Source organism: Ochotona princeps, chromosome 9 (genome assembly GCF_030435755.1).
Source record: "Ochotona princeps isolate mOchPri1 chromosome 9, mOchPri1.hap1, whole genome shotgun sequence".
Taxonomy (NCBI): Eukaryota; Metazoa; Chordata; class Mammalia; order Lagomorpha; family Ochotonidae; genus Ochotona; species Ochotona princeps.
Genome location: NC_080840.1, coordinates 54,334,812 through 54,360,996, shown reverse-complemented (window position 1 = coordinate 54,360,996; position 26,185 = coordinate 54,334,812). Strand labels below are relative to the sequence as shown.

The window sequence follows — 26,185 nt, the reverse complement described above, 5'->3', positions numbered from 1 at the left end:
GACTAACTACATATTCTAGTGCATCAGAAGTACCTCCCTTTATTTGTTCGTTCATTTACTTATTTAAGTATTTGAAGGGCAGCATGACATAGAGACAGAGAGAAAGGAGAGACAGAGAAAGATCTTCAGTCTGCTGGGTTACTCCCCAAATGATCCACAAAAGTTAAGGCTAGGTCAAGCATAAACCAGCAGCCTGAAACACCCTGCTAGTCATCTATATGAAGTTCAGGGCCACAACCACATGGGCTATCATCTACTGTCTTCCCAGGAGCATGAGCAGGAAGCTGGACCCAAGCAACAGACAAAAACTAATGAACACTCTGATATCGGAAATCAACATTCTTATAAGAGGTGGCCTAACGTTGTGCCATGATATTAGTCCTCTCAATTTCAATCTTAGCAGCCAGCCACTCCGTTCTTAGTATTATGGTAGATAATAACTGGTAATTTATGTTCTTGAAGCTGCTCCCCTATTTGATTTGAGTTAACAAGAAGATAAAACTCTCAAAGATGTGAAAAATACAATAAAAAACATTCCAAAGAAAGACTAGTACTACTCTAGTTTTAAAACAAAGTATTTTTTTTCCTAAGTACACTTAATTTTCTATACAGATTTGCTATCTCAGCATAATCACACACTTGGGTTTACTTTCCCTTTGTCTTTAAAAAAATAATAACATAGAAACTAAGAAAACACCTCACTCACCTTCCTGCAGGGCTAGAGCCACTGTCTTCGCTCTCCCATTGGTCATTTTTGCTCCTTGGAATAGGGGGCTGTAGCATTTCAGCAGCAAGCGGATCAGCATCATTGTCTTCTCTGCCAATCCACTCACCAATCACACGGGGCCTCAGCAGAGAAGAATTAAAAGCTATTGCTTCCTGAAGAGAAGAGAAGAAAGCATTGCCTTAGGATACTTTATTTTGCTATTAAAACAACAAAGATCTTGTCTAGAACTTGACTAGTTACTTGGATCACAATTTTCCTTTCTTTCTGAATTGACATAAAACTTGAGTTTGCTCCAGCTCTACTAGACAACTTGTTATGTATAATTTGTGTTAATTTCTGAAGGACAATGGAAGAGGGGATCCAGGAACGAAACTATGGGTTGAATTTGAGGGGACAAGAGGTTCTCAGAAAGGAAGGGCAGGACAAAACACAGTGGAAGGAAATGTATGTCATGGGGCTCACAGAGTGAAAGAAATTGGTGTCACCATTGGGCAATAATAAAGACTTTTTGCATGAATTTTTTTTTGGTTTTTTTTGTTTTTTTTTTAACCTTTTTTATCTATTTTTTTTGACTTTTTTTATTAATTATTATGCATTATGTGACAGTTTCATAGGCTCTGGGAATCCCCCTACCCCTCCCCACGCCTCTCCCCCCTGGTGGATTCCTCCACCTTGGTGCAGTATTACAGTTCAAATTCAATCAAGATTCTTTCCTTGCAAACATATACCAAACATAGAGTCCAGCTACTTATTGTCCAGATGGGTTGAACAGTTTCTTGGGGAGACCATTTCTGGTCCAAAGTTAGAGCTGGTAGAATATCATCCCAGTCAATTAAGAGTCCCAATATAACATTAACAGCAATTTGTAACATTATGGAATTGACATGGTTTTGCATAACCAGTATGTAAAAAAAAAACAAAAAACAAGTTCTTAACCACAACCTATGATTTGCTCATTGACATTTCAATTTTAGTTTGTATATAGGACCGGCTGCTATATACCTTAAAATGGCTATAAGGTACCATTCAGCTGTCTCGTGTCTATTTCATTTTAGTATTTAGCCATTTGTTGTGTTGAAGTATAATTTTGCTGGTCTTGGCAGATTTTAGGATAATCTAGACTGGCTTGTAACTCTAACAAGACATTTGTCAACAATTAAGGTGCAGAACATTTTTTTTGGGGGGGGTGTGCAGGAAAGTCCCCAACACCACGGTGAAGAGTGACTAATCTTCGTGTCCCACCCAGCGAGGCATGAGCAAATCCATGCCAGCTTTTTCCTGTCAGATTCCAAGCTCTACTTTTCGTTGTTTGTCTATTTATTTTAGGTTTTTTTAGTTTGTATGATTGTTTGTTTGCTATGAGGGGTTTTCGGAGAGGGAGAGTAGGAAGGATGTGTTATTTCCAATTGAGAAGCATCCGGGACTTTAAGAGATATAATGAAAATTCAAACCAGGGAAATATCAATAACATGTATGTCACAATTAAAATATATTAATCTTTTTAAATGGACTTAGATATGTACAGATGCTAAAATGATGTTGAATACTGACACATGAAATTGTTAGGGATGTTTTCAAAAAGGATTGGATAAAAAGCAATACTGATAGTATCATCTAATTTTGCTTACAACTCATTTAGGTAAATATTCATCACTTATATACTTATATTTTAATACATATTAAGATTTCTATATCCCAAGATCTGTATAATATGCTGGTAGAAACAATAGTGAATAAGGATAGAATTTAACCAATTTACATATGAATGGAAAATTTCTGGGAACTTCAATTTCATCTTATGGCATAGCCATATGCTTTCAATATCCTATCATAAATACTTACTTGTAATGATAAATATCCTTAAAAACATCCTATCCAGGAGCAGTCATTTGGCACAATGGCTAACACCACCACATAAAAAAACCACATCACATATCAGAGCATGTGAGTTAGGAGAGCAGCACTGTTTCCAAATCCAGCTTCTCGGCAATCACTCTGGGACACAGTAGGTGATGGCTCAAGTACTTGGGTCGCTACCACGCACATCATAAATTAATACATTTTTCTAATTCTTGATGTGAGAAACACAGGGTTGCTTACAATATGTTCAGCAACAATTTTTTTTTTTATTGACACGGTTTCACAGGCTCTGGGATTCCCCCAAACCCTCCCCATGCCCTTCCCCCATGGTGGATTCTTCCAACTAGTTGCAGTATTACAGTTCAAATCCAGTCAAGATTCTTTCATTGCATGAATATACCAAGCATAGAGCCCAGCATCTTAATGTCCAGATAAGTTACACGGTTTCTTGGGGAGACCATCTCTGGTCTGAAGGCAGAGCTGGCAGAATATCGTCCCAACCAATTAAAAGTCCTAACATAACATCAACAACAATTTACAACATTATGGAGTTGATTGACATGGTATTGAGTAACCAATATGTTAGAAAATGCAAGTTATTAACCATATCCTGTAACTGCTTCATTGACATTTCAATTTTAGTTTATATACAACTGGTTTCTATACACCTTAAAATGGCTATAGGGTACTACTATTCAGCTGTCTCGGAACAAATTTCATAATTACATGAGTCTTGAAAAATTCACAACTGATATTAAATCTTTATAACTGAGAAAAGAACACTTTTATCCAAGATGGCAGAATAGGGTGAGGTTTAAACATAGAAGGACTAGCCAAGCTGAAGCAGAAAGGGTGCAATCCTGGGAAATAGAAGAGGCAGAGAGACACCTGGAGACCCATGGACAAGTAGAAGCAGCAGAGACAGTGGAGTGCTACTAAAGTGAACAGATATCCCAGTAGTGACTGTTGCTCCACTGGTGGCCAGATAGAAAGGGAAGTTCACCAGGAATGCAGGAGGTAAACCCAACCATAGAAATGCAGGTGATGCTGATTTATTTAATCTGACAAGGAGCAGAGACAGACAGGCAGAGTTGAAGTAGTCTAGTGTGGGAACAGGGTGGATTTCACCGCTCAGACCCCTACCAGTACTACATTGGGCATCATATTGTGAACTGAGGTAAAGGTGTGAGTGGCAGAGAGGGACAACAGTGAGTTGCACATGTGCTAATCCAGGAGATAACTCACTTCTGGCTCAACGCATTGCATTGGTCTCACCAGGAAAACAATATCAACTTGGCATCCTGCTTGTTTCCATAAAAAATGGGTTTGGGTTGCCCAAGACCTAACTGCCAGCAGGTTCTGACAAGAAGAGGAAAGAAAGGAAAATTTCCACACAACCAGTACCACTGAGCACTTGGAAAGCGACATCAAAGTCATAGATGATGTCTCCCTAATGCCGGGAACTGCTGAAACCAGAAGCTAAAGAAAGGCTGGGAAGGCAACAGTACAGCCAGAGCATAGTTGCAAGGGGTGAAGAGTGATGAGCCTGGAGTAAGGGCTGTGGAGACCATGGCAGAAGCCTTGCATGGGATCCCAGGACTGAAAGTCATTAGAGGGAGTGACATGAGTGATGGCAATTGGAGAACCAGAAACTGAATGGAACCAGTGAAGGCAATTTATAAACCTGTGAACAATGCAGTTTAAAGACTGGACCCAAGGGGAATAATCTGCTAATCAGAATTAACAATAACCAAGGGCAAAACAAGAGACATAGAAAGGACGGATAACGTTCCTGACACTACCCCTGCAAAGGAGCAATATTCTATATCAACCTCAGAGTTAATTGTGAAAGACATGGAAGAACTTCCAATAAAGATTTTTAGAAAGTTGTTATAAAGCTTCTTAAAAACAACCAGAAGCACATACAGGAGTTTCAGGACTATGTTACACAGGAAATAGTAACTGTAAAATAACATCAAGCTGAATTATTAGAAACAGGGAACCCGGTACAGAAAATTAAAAATTCACCAGGAAATTTCAACAATAGAATGAGGCAAAAGACAGAATCTCAGAATTGAAAGACATTTCCTGCAATAATGGTGAAAAAGTTAAAAAGCTGGAAAAGAAACAGAATCGAGCTCAGAAAAGCACCCAATTGTTAGGGGACACCATTAAAGACTGAATATGAAGGCACAGAACAAAAAGCTGGGTTCAAAGATGCATTCAATGAAGCAAAAATTGACAACTTCGCTAATATGGAGGAATAATCAGAAAACAAATGCAGGAGGGGCAAAGAACTCCCAATAAAGTTGACCAAAAGCAATCCTCGTCACGATGCACCATAATCAAGTTCTCTTTGGTTGAATATAAGGATACTTAAAGATCAATTAACTTATAGAGAAACTCCAATCAGATTCACAGCTGACCTGTCAGGGGAAACTGTACTGACCGTGAAGTGAATATAACCGGATCCTGAAAAGAAAAATCTGTTAGCCCAAAATAATTTACCCTTTGTCATTTGAAAATGGAAAGAAAATACTGCAACAGCAAACAAAAGCTCAAAGACTTCACCTTTATTAGACCTGCCCTATAAATGTTGGTTAAACATTGTTCCAAACAGAGAAAAGAAATAGCACTAGCCAAAAACAAAGGCAAACGTGGAGAACTTCCCAATAAATGACAAAAAGTAGACAAAATCAAACAATACACAACCTATTGCTAAAATGACAGGACCAAATCACTACCTATCGATATCAACCCTGAATGTTAATGGCTTAACCTCATCTATCATGTCATAAATAAGATTAGCAGCAAAGGAACATTCTATAACACAGTCAAAGCAAAATTAATAGAAAAAAACAAGGCCAGCATCATACTAAACAGGGAAAGACTGGAAGCTTTTCCACTAAGGTCTGGAAATAGACAAGCATGTCCACTTTCATCATTGCCATCCAACATAGCTTAGTCCTTACTAGAGCTATGCAAGAAAATGAAATTAAAGAAATTGAAAATGAGAAATTAAAATAATCTCTGTTCACAGACAATATGATTCTTTTTTTTAACTACTTTATTGTATTTTTGTTGACAATCTTTACATAGTTAACTACGGTAAAGAAAAAAAAAGGTTCAGGGGTATAGGGAAGTGGGTAATAGTATTATGTCCATATTGTTTCCATCACGTATCTGAGGTAAAGGGGGATATTGAGGGAGAAGCCCCACCCGGTTTCCCGCCCACCCCAAGTCCCGGATGTGGGGCATGCTCTGAGATCCTTGCTCAAGTGGTTTTAATAGTTCACCAGTTATAAATCGCTGCCAGTTTCACTTGATGAGGTCGTCCACTGATTGACACAGTCCATCATAGAGTCTTCATTTGCCCAGTATTTCGCTGCGAACATATAGCTGAGGTGGTTGATTAACTTGCTCTGTCCTCTGTCTTTTCTTGGCTAGGGTTCTGAGTCCAGCAGTTCGATTGGGGAGATCTCCAAAGAAACTTTGAGGTATTCCCAGACCAGATTCTTGTATATTCTAGCAAGCACAGGGTCCGGCACAGTCCGTCACCATGATCAGCTGGTGGTTTCAGTTGCTGGGTTGGTTCTGATTTCAGTCCTGACTTCCACTGGAACCAATGGGTGTTGCAGTCCAGCCTGGTTCTGCCCAGCACATATTCGGCCCTTGCATCAACCAGTGAGAGCTGCAGCCTAGTCGGGGCGACCCACGATAACCCCCACCAGGCCCGCCCCCTACCCTGGTTTGCCAGTATGTATAGCAGACTAGTCCAGTCTGTCCCACATCCTGTTTGGCTCTTGCACTTGTCAGTGGGTATTAAAGCTTAGTTCCATCTAACCAACTCAACTCTCCAGCCCTCACGGATGTTGTTGAGTGCTTCTCTGTCTAGCCACCCCAGCCCCCGTCTTAGTTTTCATGCCCTCCCGCGGGAGTAGTGACCCAAGAGGGGGGGAACCCACTATTTCCCTCCCGGGTCTCTCTCAGTCCCGGTTTATGCACTCTTCGGGTGGTTCTATGATTTGACTTGACAGAATTAGTCCCCAGTGCCAGCTTCTGCCAGCTGATGCTGTGGCTAAGCCCAAACATCCCTCACCCACTCTAATTTTTTTTAATATTCATTTATTCATTAATTACATTGCATTACATGACACAATTTCATAGGTACTGGGATTCCCCCCCTTCACCCCAAACCCTTCCCCCATCATGAATTCCTTCACCTTGATGCATAACCACAGCTCAAGTTCCGTTGAGATTCCCTAATTAAAAGTTTACACCATACAGAGTCCAGCATCCCACTTGTCCAGTTCAAGTTCAACGGCCTCTTAGGGAGGTCCTCTCAGGTTTGAAGGCAGAGCCAGCAGAGCGTCACCTCGATCAATTAGAAGCTCCAACATAACATCAGCAACAGTCCAGGTATGATGAGGCTGGTGCAGAGTCCACTGATTGACATAGTCCATCTTAGGGTTTCCCCTTGTCCAGTGTTCCGCTGGAAGCATAAAGCTGAGGTGGTTGATTCATCTACTCCATTTTCCATCTTTTCTTGGTTAATGCTTTGATTCCTCCATTTTGTTCAGGGGAATCCCCCTAAAAAAAACTTTGAGGCATTCCCAGTCCAGGCTCCTACATGTGCTACTAGTAAGCACAGTGCTCGCCACCGTCCATCACTCCGATCAGCTGATGGCTTTAACCCCTGGGTTGGTTCTCTTCTGAGCCCCGACCTCTATTGGAACCAATGAGTATCGCATCTCTCCCTGGCTCTGTCCATCACACTCTCGTCCCTCACCTAAACCAGTGGGAGGAGTGTTGGTCGGGTGTTGCATTCCCTACTGGCACAAGCCATTTCACCTTGGCATTTTGTGTTTTGTATTTTTTTTTTTTATCGCAACCAAACCCGGCCAGGCCCCCACACAGTTTCAGCACTTGGGCTTGCCAGTGGATGACGTGAACCGACTCAGCCTGGTCTGCCCCAACCCGAGCCAAGTGTATGCCAGTGGGTCACATTCCAAAGCCTCTTCTGGGTTATTTACCTCCATGCTTCCTGCGTTTCACCCACTCTAATTCATGCTTGCACGCACAGGCATAATCTGCCTAGTCTGGCTTTTCCCTCATCTAGTCCATGTGCAGCGCACAGGTGTTGCAACCCTGCTTAGTCTGGTCTGTCCCCATCCCAGCTCACACTCTCCAGTGGAAGTAGCTGTCCAGCAAGGGGAACAGCCCCTTATTCCCCTGCCGGCTCTGCCCCTCCCTTCCTGGATCTCACGTGCTGGTTGGGTGCTGCAGTCACATCCAGTACAGGCAACCTCACCCTAGCGTTCCATAGTGTGGACTGGTTTTGTCGCGACCAGTCCCGGCTCAACCCACACTCTGTTCTGGTGTTCGGATTTACCAGTGTATGACATGAACTGATTCAGCCTGGTCTGTCCCTGACCCATGCCAAATGTATGCCAGTGGGAAACTTTCCATGGCCTATTCTGGGCTGTTTCCTATCATGCTTCTTGCGCTTACCTGCAGGGTCTGTGTCCTGCCAGAGGAGTTGCCCAGGCTCCTCCATCAGAACCCCTCCCAAGGCCAGATTTTGCACATACCAGGGGGTCCTTGAGCCAGTCCTACTCAGTTCACCTCCTGTCTTAGCAGGAACAGTGGCTTTTCCTGGCTTGCTTTCACCCCGTTCTGGTTCTTGTTGTTGGATGTTTCAGCCCAGCCATGGCTCGTCTGTACCCACGTACAGCTCACACATGGCTCAGTATGGGGTTGAGACCCAGCCTAGTCAGTCCCACATCCACCCTGGTTCTCCAGGACACCAGGTGATGTTGGGGTCTGGCCTGGCATGGTGCATCCAATCCCAGCCCACACTAGTGCCTCTGAAGATTGCAACTGTTTCCTAGATAGAATGCTGCCCCATTCCAGCCCATGCGCCCCTTGGTGGGAACCTCAACCCAGTTAAGGTGTCCCCTTACCTCCCCAACTGGGCCTGTTCCTAGCCGTAGATCACATGCATGCCAGTGGTTGCTCTGACTCAGCTGGTCTCAGTCCCTCACTCGTCCTGGCCGACAATATGATTCTATACATAGAAGAACCAAAACACTATGAGAGGAAAACAGGAAATACTTTACAAGATACAGTCATTGGTAAAGATTTCTTTAAAAAGTCACCAAAAGCACAGGCAGTCTGTACCAAAATAAACAAATGGAACTATATCAAACCAAGAAGCTTCTGTACAGTAAAGGAAATGGTCAACAAAGTCAAGAAGCCACCGACAGAGTAAGAGAAAATCTTTCCACAGTGCAAGTAGATAGGAGAGCAATATGTGTTTATTGGATCAAAAATAAAGAATGAAAAACAGTGCATATGTGACAAATCATGAAGTATCTTTAGATCTAAATAAATACCATGAAACAATCCATGTATAATAATGATTAACATAATTTTAAAAGTCATGTCAGAGCAAAGTCTACAAGAGGGCAACAAATTTTTCTCACAAAATGTTTCTTGTAAACACTTAAATTTTATTTTAATCTTTCTAGTTCACAAAAGGAAAGTTTTGGAATACATGATTGTCATACAAAACATTGTTAGACTTGGTAATGATCTGCACATTGATAACAACAAAGCACATTGATAAGGACACTGAAATTGAGTTCAAGATTAAAGAAAAAAAGTGGAAGCTCACAATTAAAAGGTTTTCCCCAGTAGCCTTTATTCATTCATAAAAATTACTGAGAGAACTCCTCATGGCTAATATATCAGAAACTAAAAAGAATATTTAATTTTTTGGTTTCACCTGAATAATACTTATTAGCACATTTTTCTCAAAATCTTGTATTAAACTCAGTGAAAAAAATGGAATAACTTATGTATTATTAGTTGAGCTGTTAAAGTGCAATATGGAAGACATTAAAAGAAGAATCACTACACTATAGCTTTCAAACCATATGATTAGATGCTTGTAACAATCAAGCTCCATTACTAACTAGAAAATGTTTTTCTTTTTTTAATGTTTTAGTTTTTATTTATTTTTATATATACATTTTAAATTACCATCATTCCCCTATTATCACATTCCCTACATTATTACTATAATATAGTTCTTCATATACAGTCATATGTCCATCATTACGGGCACGGACAATGACAGACAGTCCAGTAACCTATTGTCAAGGTACAGTTAGTTTCATTGGGAGTCCATTTTTGATTTGAAGTAGAGATGTATATTGCCTTGTATCCTCACATTCGGATATGATAGTCTCCGTTACATAGTTAGCAATACATCCCCTTACATGAAAAGCCACAATACAAAATGAACAGCAGGACGAAAAATAGAAATTTACAATGCTATGAAGTGAAATAACATGTTACTGAATGACTAATGTGTTACTGAAGGAATGAAAAAGAAAATCAAGCAACTTCAAGAACCTTCTTGAAGAAAATGATGCTTCTGTATCACCTATGAGTCAGTGAGGAATTTGATTAGGAAGAGAGTGCTTTGAAGAGATGAAACTAAATAAAAAAAAAAATCAAAGCCCATGAGATATAATTTCTGCTTATCTTGGTGAGATATGTCTTCTGTAGGCAACATTTCTAATCCAGTTTACTAATCATGACATTTTGTTGATGAGTTTAAGCAATTTAGATTCAGGGTTAATATGAATGGATAGTAATTTGCTTCTGTCATTTTAGCAATGGGTTGTTCATTGATTTTAGTCTTCTGTTATTACTTTACTGGGATGTTCTCCATATTTGCCTTAGGTTTTCATGGGTGCTATTCTTCTTCTCTGTCAAAAAAGTATCTTAAAGTACCATTTGCAGGGCAGGTTTGAAAGAGGCATTCTCTTTGAGCTTTTCTTTACTGTGGAAGAATTTTATTTAATTTTCAAAGACAAAAGAAAACTTCTCTGGGTACATTATCCTGGGCGGGCAATTTTTTGCTTTTAGATTCTGGAATATGTTGCTCTATTTTCTTCTTGCCTGTAGAGTTTTGAGAGGTCTCCTGTGAATTTAATTGGCATTCATTTGTATGTCAGTTGATTTTTTTCACATGCACATTTAAGGATCTTTTCTTTATGTTCTATTGACGAGAGATTGATTATCATGTGTTGTGGTGAAGATCACTTTTGGTCCACACTGTTAGGCATTCTGTGCTCTTCCTGGATGTTGTTTCCCAATTCTTTCTCTAGATTAGGGAAATTTTTCTTATTATTTCATTGAATACAACTTTAATCCTAGTTTCTCTTTCTGCACCTTCTGAAACCCTCATCACTCTTATATTTGGCCTTTTAACAGTGTCTTTCAATTCTTTAATACTTTTTTTCAGCTTGACCTAGCTCTGTTTCCAGCTTTTTACTTGTTTTCCCCAGAGACAGGAAATATCTTCCAATTCTGAGATTCTTTTATCTCCTTCATTCTATTTTAGAGACTTTACAATGTACTTTTAATTTGCCCTACTGTATTCTTCATTTCTGAAATATCAACTTTCATTTGATTCACTTCCAGTGTGACATATTCCTTAAATTTCTTGAACTCTTGTATTATGTGCTTCTCATTGTTGATAAGAAGCTTTGTATCAAGTGCTTTGAATTCTGTATCCCCCATTTTCTCAATGTCTTCCTCAATGAACCCTGAGATTGGCAAAGCATTTTGTTCTTTTGCAGGGGAGTCTTCAGTGCTATTCATTGTGCCTCTGTTTCTTCTTTTGCTCTTGGTCATTGTACTTCTGGTTAGCAGATTCTTTTCATCGGGACATGTTTCTAAGCTCTGTCACTGACAGGACTACAGTTCGATTTTATTATTGTGGTTGATACACAGTTCTTTGTTTGCACTCACTTCTGCCACTCCCTCCAGCGAATTCCAGATCTGGTTTCTTATGTTAGACTTCCACCACGTTCTCCATAGCTGTAGCTCCTGGCTCACCACTCTCTACCTCCTGTGATGCTGTGCTGAGAATCTGCACTGTTGTCTGTACAACCTTTCTCCCACTGCCTGTTAGATTAGGGAGACAGCAGGTGTCCTAAATAGTTAGGTTGGTGGTGGTGCTGATCTTGCCGGAACCTGTTGGCCATTAGATCTGAGGACCATATGGACCTATTTTGACCTGTACACTGCCATAGTCGATATTATTTTCCCTGGGTGACCAGTGTAATTCGTAATTCACTGAGCTCAGTGAGTTTGTATAATACACTGACCTCAGTGAGTTCACCCCCAGCTCAATGCACAACTCACTGTTGTCCCTGCAGTCTTAGTTTTCCTCACAGTACAAAATGTGCCTGACATGCCACTATAGAATTCTTGGTCTGCTGCCTGTCGGGTCTGAGGGCTACTCGAACCTATCTTTGGTGGAATCTGTAGGATGCTACCTTGTTGCAGTTCACTGAGCCAGAAATGAGTTCACTCACATCCCAGTGCATACGCATTTTGTATCCCCCATTTTCTCGGTAGCCTTTTTGTCCACAGACATTTTGACCATAACCTTTGCCTCCCTATAAAAATTGGTGCCTGATTCAGCTCTAGAGGCTGAACTGGGCTGTGAAATCTATCCTGTTCCCTCACTGCCTTCTGGGACCTGCTTCTGGTCAAATCAAACAGACCAACAGGATGAGCAGTTCTTTGGGTTCACCTCCTAAGCTCCCAGTGAATGCCCCTCCCCTCCTTGTTGCTGGTGGAGTACTAGCTTCTGGTGCAATTCAGGTAACTGCTTGCTGAATGCCACTGTGCTATCAGTCACTGCAACACCACTCCATCGTGTTCACTGCTTTCCTGTATCTGCCATTCTCCAGGTGTCCCTCTGCTATTGTTCTGTCCTCTCCTATTTCTTGGAATATGTCCTTTCTGCTTCACAGATGTTTCTCCATCTGTTTAAACGTGTCCTTACCCCATTCTGCCATCTTGATTCTGTTGCAACTGTTTTTCTATAGTTTCCATAATAGCAATTATAAACAGAGCATAAGGATATTAAATAGTTTCAGTTTACACTACTTTAGTAGGGTGATTGAACTTTGGATAGTTTTGAAAAAATAACCGAATCTTCTTAACTTTTATCTGCCCACATTTTTGTGACAAAGATGGGAAATGCACTGTTGTGTTTCACAGTATGTAATGTATTCAGAACAGCTGGATCAAAAGACAAATGAAGGGGAGCAACCATTACAGAATTAAGACCAACAGCAAAATGAATCAACGAGGTCAGGTCTAAGAACTCAGATCCTGCTCTGTAGGTGCTTGGTTTCAAAGTGCTTCCTGCACAGCTTTTGATCATGCATACATAACATTTTGAATACTTGCTTGCCATTCAATTGTTTCAATGTCAACATGCTCTTTGTGTTTCATATACATTCCTGTCCCCTCCATAATATCTAGTTGTGGTTATTTGTGGTTCCTGAATTTACTCCCTGCCTTAAAAAAAGCATCCTGTTTAATAAAATTTAATTCTCTTCTCTGATGAATTTCTACTTCCTCATTTTTTTCTTTTGGTAGAGTTGACCTGGTTTGCAAATACCTGTATCAACTTGATAATTTCTACATTGTTGAATGAAAGTAATATCCATAATACAAAGTTGTGTATAGACTACAAAAATCCACTGAGGATGTTGTGTGGGCTGTATAAACATAGTGAAATGTGTCTTAAAAATTAATTTTAAGTGCTTGTTACTACATCTTTCATCTAAAGACTAGAAATCCTGAAAACTTCTCTTTTGCAAATATTCAAAGAGGCTAGATGCAAAGGAGTAAAACATTATTCAATGCAAAGCTGATAGAAAGGAATTTGTGAGAAAAGACAGGAAGTGAACCAAAAGGATGATCTACATTTAAACCAGAAAAGTTGATTTGAAAAAAACAAACTGCCCTAAACACTGCAAAATATCCTTGGTAACTTAACGTCTTTGGCCACAATGATTTGCCAAGAGTGTGTAGGAGACTGATGGAGCTATTGACCCCGTTCCTCAACCTCTCAGTGCAGATAGTATTTGTCAACTGACTTTAGCATTCATTCCTAACATAATGGTAAAATTTATCTCACTGTAAACATGATTAGCTTAGCTCCGCCCCTCGGCCATAAGCTAGAGGTGGGGCGAGTGGGGGAGGGACCGGAACCTTGGTTGGCCTGGGGACGGCTGGCTGTTCCCCAGGGAAAGGGGCGGCCCTGGGGGAGCGGCCCAGCCCGGCCGGACCTGAGAACGAGGACCCAGCATGCCAAGACCACCACTGCAAGGCAGTGAGGGGGTCCCTGGCTATTTCCCAGGCCAGTGCACCAAATGGTGCCAGGCTCTGCCTGCTGGCCGCCCGGCGGCGAGCTACGAAGTTTTTTACGATCAGAAAAAGCTGCCCAGGGACACTCTTGAATAAGGCCAGCCTTTGTGTAGGTCAGAGATGAATTTCTGGTGATTCCCAGCAATAGTAAACATAAACACTAGGGCAAGAGTGGGACTGAGACATGAAGGTTTGAATGAGGGTCCCCATAAGAACTATTAGAACCAGACTGAGTTACCAACCAAACCAAGACCCAGAAGCTCAAGTGGCCTAGTAGGGAAATAGTGGGCATCTTCCTCCTAGGTAACTACCCCTCTGATGAACACGAAACCAAAATAGGGGTGGGATTGCTAAACAGAAACACATATGCCAGTATTTATCTGGGCTGGGTAGAGGGCTGGTCGGGTCGAATTGGGCTTCAAAATGCATCAATAATTTCCAGAGTTTAATGAGAGGCAGGACAGACTGAACAAGACTGCGGTAATGTTTTTATGTCAGTCTGATTGCTCCCAAATAATCTCTTTCCACTAGTAGAATTCATCACGTGCTCATGAAGCAGACGATGGCATCATTTTTCCCAAAAGACTTCTGTGTTTCCTTTTAATTAAGCATGTGTTGGTTACTCAGAGGCGCATTATTCTATCAGGGTGCTATACTCTGTTGTTGATGTTGTTATTGTTGTTGTGATTGATGTGGCTGTTATGAAATGATGTCAATCCAGAAAACAGTAATATTATTTCAACCCCAAACAGCCTGTATCTCATGCAATAAGACATTGTCAAGAAACCAATGAACCAACAATCGACATGAGTCAGACTGCTTATGATCTACATCAAGAAATGTAAAACCTAATAAACTTGTAAGGCCCTATGATACTTGGAAATGGGGAGGGAGAGCAGAGAAATCTTACATCACCCCAGTAGGTGTGAGGAAGATGGGAGAAGTATAACCCATCAGGATCATAACTGGTAACTCATAGACAGCAGACTCGAGTCAGCATTAGACAATACCAAAACTACAAAGACATGTGGGGGGAATCAGGAGCAATCCTAACAACCTCTTAACAGGAGGTCATACACATAGAGCAGGAGGGGACCCCAGAGTGGAGCAGAGGGACAGGAGGAGGCTTGTATCCCAACCCTGAAGACTCCCAGAGCCTCACCAAGGACTTTCAGTACGACCACCGAGGACTACATCCCTACTGCCAAGGAGACCACGGGGAAAAAGGAGTGCCTTCAGAGGCCAAGAATTCTGAGGTCACCCACACCCAATTGGATCTACCACATGGGATGGAAGAAGCCCAATTCCTGCCTTGCAGGATCCAGGGTCATCGGAACAACAACCAGGATCCCTGAGCAGTCCGCAGAAACAGAAGAACAGTAAACTTCCTTCGGAACTAGGGAGAGGAGCTTTCTCTGGCCCTTGCCTGCTTCCAACTTTGGGTCCCCACCCTCTTTTGTAAGGACCATCAGGATTGCTCCAGAAACCCCTCATAACAAACAAACATATGAACAAACAAACTAGAATTGATAGACAGAGAACAACTAGGAATGCTTAGAAACAGACAGGAAGCGGCCAGCCGGGATGCACTTATAACTCACTGGGTGGGACACAAAGATGAGTTACTCCTCTCTGGGGTGTAGAAGATTTCTCTGCACACCCCTCCAAAAATGTTCACCTAAACTGTTGACATTGGTCCTGTTAAAGTTATAGAGTTAGGCTACCCGAAAAACAACCAAGTTTAGCAAAATCATGCTTCAATGCTATAAAATGCTAAATACTAACATTGAAATAGACAAGAGACAGCTGAATAGCACTCTATAGCCATTTTATGGTATATAGAACATGGTTGAATATAAACCAAAATTGAAATGTCTATGAGGAAGTCACAGGTTGTGGTTGAGAACCTGCATTTTCCTATTAACATATTGGTTAATCAATACCATGTCAATTAATGTCATAATGTTGTAAATGGTTGGAAATATTATGTTGGGTTTTTTACTTGATTGGGATGATACTCTGCTGGTTCTACCTTCAGACCAGAGATGGTCTCACCAAGAAGCCATTGAACTTACCAGGACAATAAGATGCTGGACTTTATGATTGGTCAAGACCTCCAATGAAAGAATGTCAACTGAATTTGAACTATGGGAATGCAACAAGGTGGAGCAATCCGCCGTGGTGGGGGGGGGAGGGTTTGGGGCGGGGCGGGGGGAATTTCAGTGCATAAAAAAAAATGTGTCACATAATGCAATGAAATTAACAAATAAATAAATTTAAAAAAAAACATGATTAGCTTAAGTCCACAACTGAAGTTATCACATACCATTGTAATCTAGGCCTCCAGAGGCAAGGGATGCTTCTATTAACTTTTCTGTATTTCTGCCACTGCCACAGTTTACACTATTATATTAGCCTCAGGAGGAGGAGGAAAAATGCTTGGAACAAGTCTAGTTGTAGCAGTTGAAAGCCAGTATCACTCCACCACTCCCAGACACATGAGGAAGTCCAAGTGGGACCTGTTGAGTCACTGGGCCAGAAACTAACATAAATCAACTAGCCGAATTCCAAAGAAGGAAAAACATTCACCGGGTGAATGCCATTGAGTTTTGAAGCAGATCGTTGTACATCTATATTTGAGACAAATTGGTTCCATGGAGAGCATCGCTTACTAAAAGCTTAAGGTGTATGTTAATGGCTTTGGGATACAGTGACAAGTAAAGGATGTAAAATGACAAGGAAATTATCTTGGGAAACAGGAGAAATTGAGACCAATGTTACACGGTGTTAAAATACATAGTAAAGCTGTCAGCTATGGTAAGTGGGAGACAGAAAGGAGACCTAATAAATTTTTTAATGGCGTAAGAAGATCTCCAGGAAATATTTTGTAAACATCGCCTACTTGCTTTTATCAGTATAAAAGTTTCCTCGAGAAATAGATGAGGTCAGAAAATAACTGGCCAATTGACAAGCAAAAGAGAGAAAGTATTAAGAGTCTGGCTGAGAATCTCATTTCCAGCTTTCCCAGACAACTAAAGGTCCTTAAATTAATACAAATCCTTGTACAAATATTCAATACACCATGTTGACAGAAAGATAAGGTCTTCAGGCTAAAGAAGAAATAAAGGATCTGGCTTAATCAAGGATCTCTTTATTAAGCCCTCTGAAGAAAACAAGATGCTGCTTATTGAAAATTTTGTTTCACAATACCTGAAATGCCAGTAATTAACTCTACAAAGCATGCATGTAATGGAAATGATATGATGTTTGGTTCAAAAAGGGGAAATGAGTAAAATTCTATATTTGGAAGCTGCAAACTTTTTGAGATAGCTTAATTGGCAAAAGCATTGGCCAAAGGCAAAAGGATGTATATGATCCTATGGTTCCATTTTTCTACCACAAAGAAACAAACCAAGAGTCAGTCAATAGAAGCTATCCATGAACCTCTTCAGAAGTGATCAAAGAGGTTAACAAAGAACCTTCTAGAGGGTGAAGCCAAGAGCTATAGATGTTTTCAGTCCCAACTCTCCCAGGGTTTCCAGCCCCAACTCTCCCAGACCCTCAGATGATGACACCTCAAAGATTGACCCAGAAGTATTTCAAAATGTTTATTAACTAGTACTTTTAATGAATCTCCTATTACTCCTTTATTTTTAAATGGGGTGCTTTAACATTTTAACTCGTGACAGTCTTGTAACTTATGGAAAGACTAAAGTAGTCATATTATTTTGCCATTTATAGAAGTCAAAAGAATTCAGGGACAAATTTTAAATTAATACGAGTTTGGATGATTTAGTGGGTTTAAAAATAAAATTCCTGGGGCAAGTGCCATGGTGTAGTAGGCTATGCCTCCACCTTCGGTGTTGGCATGAACCATGGTTGCTGCTTCTCATCCTGGGTGTTCCACTATGATCCAGCTCTCTGCTTATGGCCTGGAAAGCAACAGAGCATGGCTTAAGTCCTTGGGCCCTTGAACCCCCATGAGAGACATGGATTAAGCTGTTGCCTCCAGGCTTCAGATCAGCTCAGCTCTGGATGTGGTAACCATTTGGGGAATGAACAAGCAGATAGAAGACATATTTTCTCTCTATGTAATTCTGCCTTCTGAATTAAAACACTCAAATATTTCAAAATAAACACATGAATAAATAAACAAAACTATTTTAAAATCATCTTTATTCTGCATGCCAAGTTTAAAATACATAAATTGGCGGTCCGGTGTAATAGCCTAGCAGCTAAAGTCCTCACCTTGCACATGCCCGGATCCCATATGTAGCGCTGTTTCTAATACTGGTAGTTCCATTTCCCATCCAGCTCCCTGCTTGTGGCCCGGGAAAGCAGTTGAAGATGGCCCAAAGTCTTGGGACTCTGCACCATGTGGGAGACCCAGAAGATGCTCCGGGTTCCCGGCTTTGGATCAGCTCAGTTCTGACTGTGGCAGCTGCCTGGGGCGTGAATCATCAGATGAAAGATCTTCCTTCTTTCCTCCTCTCTGTATGTTTGACTTTTCAATAAAAGTAAAATAAATCCTTAAAAAAACATAAGTTGGTTCCTAGTATTTAGGTATCTTGGAAACTTTCAAAAAATTGCATAATATTTGTGAATAAAGCTACATGATTTTATTATAAAACTTACTAGTTGTATAGCACTAGCAAAAATATTGGATATTTTAAGTATTTAAGAGCTTGGATTTTTCAGATTTGAGAATATACATACATAATGAGACAGCTTGGGGACAAGATTCAATTCTTAAAAGAAACTCAGGGCTTGTACCATGACACAGCAGGTAAATCCACTGCCTGTGATGGTAACTCACATCTGGATGTGGATTTGAACCCCAAGTGCTCTACTTCTGATTCAACTCCCTGCTGATGGCCTCGGGAATTCAGCAGAAGATGAATCACATTCTTGGGTTTCTGCCATCCATGTTGAGAGACCCAAAAGAAGCCCCTGTTTCCCAGTTCCAGCTTGGCCCAATACTGGCCACTGTGTCCATCTTGGGAGTGAACCAGTGGATGGGAAAATGGAAGATTTCCTCTCTCTCTCTCTCTACTCTTTCCCTCTCTCTGTAACTCTAATTTTCAAATCAATAAATAAACCATCATTTAAAAAAAAACAGTTATGTTTCATAATCATCTTATAAAGAAGTTTTATTTTACTGAGAGTCAGAGTTAGAGAGAGAGAATTTTCCATGTGCTCATTCCCAAATGGCCAGTACTGAACCAGTCCAAAGCTGCTGCAAGAACTTCTTCTAGGTCTCTCTCACAGGATCAGGAGCCCATGGCCTTGGACTATCCTCCACTGCTTTCCTAAGACACAAGTAGGGATCTGGATTAGAAATGAAACAGCTAGCAATTGAACCAATGCTCACGTGGGCTGCCAGCACTGCAAGCAGAGTATTAGTATTATATACCACTGAGCCAAATCCCACAATTATCTGCATTTAGCAGAAAATAATTGCATTCAATATTTTTTTTTGTATCTGAGCTTTGATTATGACCCATAACATGAGGTCAGTTGTGAAATCTTACTTTTCTGGAATCTTGATTATGCTCACAAATTTTAGATTCTGGAATTTTTTATTTATATTTAAGATATTTGTATTGTGGATTCTCAACCAATAAATAAAAATATGCTTTGTTTATACACAGACTGACTCAGTAATGTAAAGATGTTAATTTCCCCAAATCAATCTAATTAATCTAAACTAAAACACAGTGTAACCCCAAATCCAACAGAATACCAGAAATAAGCAAACAGGACAATTGGGTAAATGTAAAGGCGCAGAAAAAACATAATTAACAAAATGTCATGTATTTTGGAAGACAATCAGATGTGAAAAGTAAAAATTTTAGGAAATAAAAAGCAACATTTTAAAGACTTCAACTATGAAAGTCACCAAAAATATCAGTATTACAAATTATTGTTAAGTATTTCCTTTGATAGAAAGTACTGTCTAAAACATGGTGACAGTGCTCACTAAATGAAAGAATGACACAAAAGTTAAGTAATAAACTGCTTCATATTCAACTATATTGGACAGTTTAAAAGGAATTTTATGACACGTGAATTACCTCTCAACAAAGCCATTAAAATAATGCATTAAATCTATTTTCACATTTTTCTATTTTATGATGGAATAAAATATGCTATAGTTTTGGAGCAAGACACATGAGGTAATGGAAGCCAGGAGATACTTATTTGAGGTTTACCAAGGACGATGATGAGATTTCGAGCACATCATTGGAACACTCGTGGCTCAATTTCCTCACACTCAACTAAAGCAAGAACTAAATACACAAACATATAAAAATTACTTGAAATCATTGTTAGCAAAATATCATTCCTTTTTCCTTCCTCTGTCTTTAATACCCTTCTGTTAGCAGTTAAAAGTTTTTTCATTCTTGGTCGTGGAGCAATGGTTGAGTGGCTAAATCCTCACCTTGTACCCACCAGAATTCCATATAGACACTGGTTCATGTCCTGGTTGCTCCACTTCCATCTGGCTCCCTGCTTTTGGCCTGGAAAAGCAACAGAGGAAGGCCAAAGTCCTTGCGACCCTGCACCCACCTGGGAGACCTGGAAGAAGCTAACAGCTCCTGTCTTTGGACTGGCTCAGCTCTCTGGTCATTGCGGCCATGTGGGGAATGAACCAGCAGATGGAAGATTTTTCTCTCTGCCTCTCCTTCTCTCTGTAACTCTGCCTTTCCAGTAAAAATATAAATAACATTTTTTTTAATTTAAACAGCTTTTTATTCTTTATTACAGAGATTTTAATGCTAGTAAAAGTAGAAAATATAAATCCCTCTCTATTTATACATATTTTTATTGTCATGGGCTAGTTCACTTCGTCTTTTTCCTCCTTCATATCCTTCCTACAATTCCCTTCTTAGCTCAGATTATGGCAAAGTAATACTACTCATCATAGCAGTATTTTAAACAGTCCAATATGTGTTTCTGAAAAAGAGCAGGGTTTTTGTAATTAAGTGCAGTATGATTATTCCACCTAACAAAAAAATCAGGCAATTATTTAATATCAGTAAGTAGCCAACTTATTTTCAGATGTTCCTTATTATCTCTGTTTGAAAAAGTTGAGCTACATGGAAACTAACATGTCCAGATGTGGATAAATAGTGCAGTATGCCTCTTGGCATTCAGACCCAAGATGAACTCCCAGTGAAACTGTTGACTATATCCTGAGAGTAGGATGCTGGACTCTGCCATTGTCCATGCCTACAATGTTGCGAAACATGACAGTAGAATGATGGACTTATAACTGTTCATGAAGGACTAACCATTGTGGTACTATAGGGGAAATCAGTACAGGGGCAGGGAGGGGAAATGGGGAGAAGGAGAGAAAATCCCAGAGCCTATGGGACTGTATCATAAAATAAAAATATTTTAAGAAAAGGAAGTAGAACCTTAGAAAAAATGGTTAGGCTACAAACAAGATTACATATGTCACATTTAATTCATTCTTTTATATTTCTTTACTACAAAAAAAATCCTGGTGGCTGGCACCATCTTGGATCAGGCTGGGCACTTGAGCAAGAGATTCCACCTCACCAGCCACACGCAGTTTCAACCTGCTAGGAGAGAGCTCAGTGTAGCCTCCCAACCTGGGAATTTAATCCCATCAACTGCCTAAAAGCCAATGTTGCCATCTTGGATTGGATTGGAACTCTGGCCACCTGGCAACGAGCTCTGTGGACTTGGGAGTGTGGGCTTATTAGGCTTCTTATAGTTAGCACAAGTGTATGCATGTTGGAACCTGAGAGTACATGTCCAGGTGATAGATGACTTCCTGTCAGGACAAGAGGCGGACAAAGTCTACCTGGGCCAAAGAATCTCTGGTGTGCAACATCTGCCTTTGGGAGGACACATGATAGAGGAACTTAGGAAACTTCTTTGTCAAAATGCAATCTCTGCAGATGAGTGCAAGAATCAAGGCAAGGAACAACCTAGACCAGGCCGTTACAATGCCCTCCGGCATACATGTGGGTCAGGTCTGGGAGCGGGAGAGGTTGGACCAGTACATAACAACCCTGGGAGTATGTTCTGCATTGGGACCCTGGCTTGATATCAAGTGGTCATTCCCCATCCCTGGTTACTGGAACGGATGGGAAGCTGGGTATGGTTTCTCTCCTTATCCCTTTCCCCTTCCCCCCCCCCCCACCAAAAAAACAAGAGAGAGAAACAGAAAATTAGAAAACAATGATCACAACCACTTTTCCTTAACCCTTGGTCCATCCCACTCTGATCAACTATGTTAACATCATCTAAAATTAAAAATAATTAAAAAAATTTCTCATCCTCTGCTCCATGTTTCTATTTGTAATTTTTTGATTTTCCAAATGCTTGAGTTTTGTGGGAATTTTTGTCTTGTAAATTTTCCAGTCTGTATTTTTCCCATTGCATCTTTATGATTTTTTTTAAATGTTCCTCTACCTCTTGTAATTTCTGTAATTAGTAGTTAGATCAGGATTAAAGTTTTGTGTTGTTGTTTTTGTTTTTTGCCAATGCTACTTCAGAGGAATAGCGATAGTTTCATCTGGAGGCAGATAATGTCCCGCTGACTCTTCTTCGGAGATCTTGCCAACATTGAAAAATTGGGCATAGCTCCATTAATTCACTTATACTTGCCAAATGATGATTGTCTAGTTATATAATTCCATATTCAGTAATTTATTGGAAAAATTCTGCGAGGAACTTCCTATCAGCAAATATTTTATTGCCATGAATTTCAATTTGCATGAAAAATGCAGATTAAATATTTCATTCTTTCCCTTTATTCTTAAAATTGTTTTAAGCTCATGACTTTGGTGTCTTCATATTTTCCAAAGATTATTAACAGAGCTGTTTGGATGATCTTAAGGATATAATATATTTTATATTACTGACTGATTTTGCTTTTTTTTTAAAGATTCATTTATTTTTATTAGAAAGGCAGACACATAGAGAAGAGAAACAGAGAGGAAGATCTTCCATCTGATGGTTCACTCCCCAGGCAGCCGCAACGGCTGGAGCTGAGCTAATCCAAAGCCAGGAACCTGAAGCTCTTCCGGGTCTCCCATGCGGGTGCAGGTTCCCAAGTATTTGGGTTGTCCTCCACTGCTTTCCCAGGTCACAAGCAGGGAGCTGGATGGGAAGTGGGGCCACCAGGATTAGAACTGGACCCATATGGGATTCCAGTGTGTGCAAGGTGAGGACCTTAACCACTATGCTATCATACTGGGCCCATTACTCACTGATTTTAGAATTATTATTCCTATTGATGCTCAAATTTTCCCAACTCATTCCAGTGGTTTAGTACTTATGTTGGATATTGAGCTCCTTCAATAGAATTTCCGTGGCCTCTGATAGAGTTATTGAATTGTTGTTTCCCAGGGGATAGCTATATTAGATTATTTTTGCACATTCCAAATCCAGACATGGAGTGAGACATCAGCCTTGCCTATGCAATTGTTGCCAATCTCTGGCTTTTTAAATTTCAGAATAGGTTCTAATTTTATTTGCCAGTATTCTGCTGTGTATAAGAGCTTTTCATCACCAAAATTATGTACCTGTATGTGTGTATGTACGTGTGTGTGTATATATGTATATGTGTGTTTTTACAGTGGGCTCTAACACATTACTATCATTCTTGATTTCTAGCTTGTGTTTGGCCAGGTTTCATAAGGAAGATCTCTAGAATTTTGTCTCTGTAACTCTTTGACAAACCTTACCATTTAAAAAAAAATCATCTTAGCTTTCTGGCACTAAAAGATATTTCAGATTCAACTTGCACTTATTTTGTTGCAGCCCTAGATTCAATCATAGCTCAAAAGAGGCCAGTTATCTTTTTACAAGTATTTAGTAAACAACATCTAGGCTTAGTTAAGCTGAATTTCATTACAGTGTGCATTTTAAAACATAAAAATCCTATGAGTTCTTAATGATACTTCAAATATGACATCAGGATTATGGGATTTTTACTTATAGATGTATTTCCATTCTCTTCAGCCAGAAATTCCAGTTTTCCTTTTTTGTTATATCACAGAAAACATGCACAATAGCCTCATTATAATTATGTCACCTCTATCATTAAAAGCAGGATTGCTTAGAAAAAAGAGAAAGAAAAAACAGAACAGCTTTCAGAACGCCTTGCAGAGGAGGCCTTTAACCTGGCAGCGATCACACCAGCATCTTCCATTGTAGCACACAGGGCTGATGCCTAGCTCAGGCTCCTGATTGCTCCCAGTGCAGATCTGCCTAAATATGGTAGTGTATTCTCAAGTATTTGTTTTTGTGCCACTAATATAAGAGACATGGATTGAATTGCTGACTCTGAGATTTTGCCTGGTCCAGTTGCTGCCCTTACAACATCTGAAAAAGGAACCAGAAGATAGGTTCTCACTCTCTCTCAACTCTCTCTCATTCTTAATCTCAGATTATTATTAGTTTCAAGATGTATTTATTTACTCAAAAGTCAGAGTTACAGAAACACAGGGTGGTGTGGAGTGAGAGAGAGAAAGAGAATCTTTTTTACTGTGGTTCATTCCCCAGAAAATGACAATTGCCTAGGCTGGGCCAGGTAGAGGTCAAGAGTCAGGAGTTTCATCCAGATCTCCCACTTTGATAGCAAGTTTCCAAACACTTGGCTAATTTCCCGATATTTTTCTCAATTCATTATCAGAGAACTGAACTGAAAATGATACAACCAGGATATGAACCAGCACCCATATTGGGATAGTGGTATCAGGGGCAGAATTAACTCACTATGCAATAAAACCAGCCCTCTCTCGCTGCCTTTTAAGGTAACATACATTTTTTAAAGTATGTTGTTTTCTCTTTATTCTTAGAGTATTTTCCACAAAAGAAAAACCACTCTGTTTATGATTACTTAGAGTAATAAGTCACCCTGATACAGTCATGCTCTGAAGTGTAAGTTTTGTGCATTTGTTTAATTTGCCTTGATTTTTAGAAATTACTGTGTTAAATATTAACTTTGATACAAAATTAAAGAAAACATTTGCTGAGATGATCATATGGTTTTTATTCTTCATTGTAGATGCTCTGTATAGCTTTTATTGATTTGCATATGCTAAATCATACTTGAACAGCAGGGATAAATCCCACCTGGTTTGGATGAACGATCTGTCTGATGTATTGTTGGGTTCCGTTGTCTAGTATTTTATTGATGATTTTTACATCTTTGTTCACCAAAGATATGTCTTTAGTTATCTTTCTCTGTTGTGTCTTTATTTGGCTTTGGTATTAAGATAATGTTGATTTTACAAAAAGAGTTTGAAGGAACATTCTGCAACACAAAGCAACATATGAAAATATAATGCCAGCATCACACTCAACTGGGAAAAGACCAGAAGCTTTTCCACTAAGATCTGAAGCTAGACAAGAATGTCCACTTTTATCACTGCGATTCAATACAGCATTAGAAGTTCTTGCTAGAGCTATTAAGCAAGAAAAAGACATGAAAGTAATTCAAATTGGAAACAAGGAATTACAATAATTCCTGTTCATAGATGATATAATTGTATACATAGGAAAACCAAAGGACTACTGGAACTCATAAGAGAATTTGGCAGGGTAGCAGGATACAAAATTAATGAACATAAATTGATGGTCCCAGGGTACACAAAAAGCTCCACGATTGAGAAAGAACATATCTATAGTTCCCTTTAAAACAGTGGAGAAGAATCTTAAATACCTTAGAACTAGCCTAACCAAAGACGTGAAAGACCTTCATGATGAAAATTATAAAATATTTTTTTAAAAAGAAGACATTAAACGATAGGGAAACCTACTATGCTCCTGAATCATCAGGATCAATATCATCAAAAAGTCTGTATTACCAAAGTCATATACAGATTTAATGAGATTACAACCAAAATCCCAACAACATTCTTCTCAGAAATAAAATGATAAGAAAATACGTCTAGAAACACAAAACACCACGAATAGCTAAAATATTCTGAAGAATAAAGGAAAGCTGGAGGACTCACACCATTCCAGACCTCAAGACACACTTGCATGGCAATGGTAATCAAAATAAAACAGGGAAATATTGGAACAGATACAGAGATTATATAAGATTGATGAAACAAAATGAAACCCCAGAAAGGAGCCCACACACATACAGCCAGCTAATCTTTGACAGGAAACTGAAAGTAATCCAGAAAAATCATTGGTCTCTTCAGCAAATGCTGTTGGGACAACTGGACAGCAGCCTGAAGAAGCAAGAATCCCACCTGTTACCTTACACAAAAATCAGCTCTAAATGGATCAAGGACCTAAATCCACACCCAGAAATCATGGAGGCAAACATAGAAAGCACTCTCTAAATGCAGGCAT

General features: G+C 39.8%; 1 protein-coding gene across 1 annotated transcript in view; it reads right to left on the bottom strand.

Moving 5' to 3' along the window:
• Positions 1–26,185, bottom strand: part of C9H8orf34 (chromosome 9 C8orf34 homolog) — a 180,641-nt gene that overhangs the window by 17,180 nt on the left and 137,276 nt on the right. The window contains exon 6 of the mRNA XM_004588031.2: positions 707–879. Coding sequence (XP_004588088.2) covers positions 707–879 — 173 coding nt within the window. The remainder of the gene's footprint in view (positions 1–706; positions 880–26,185) is intronic.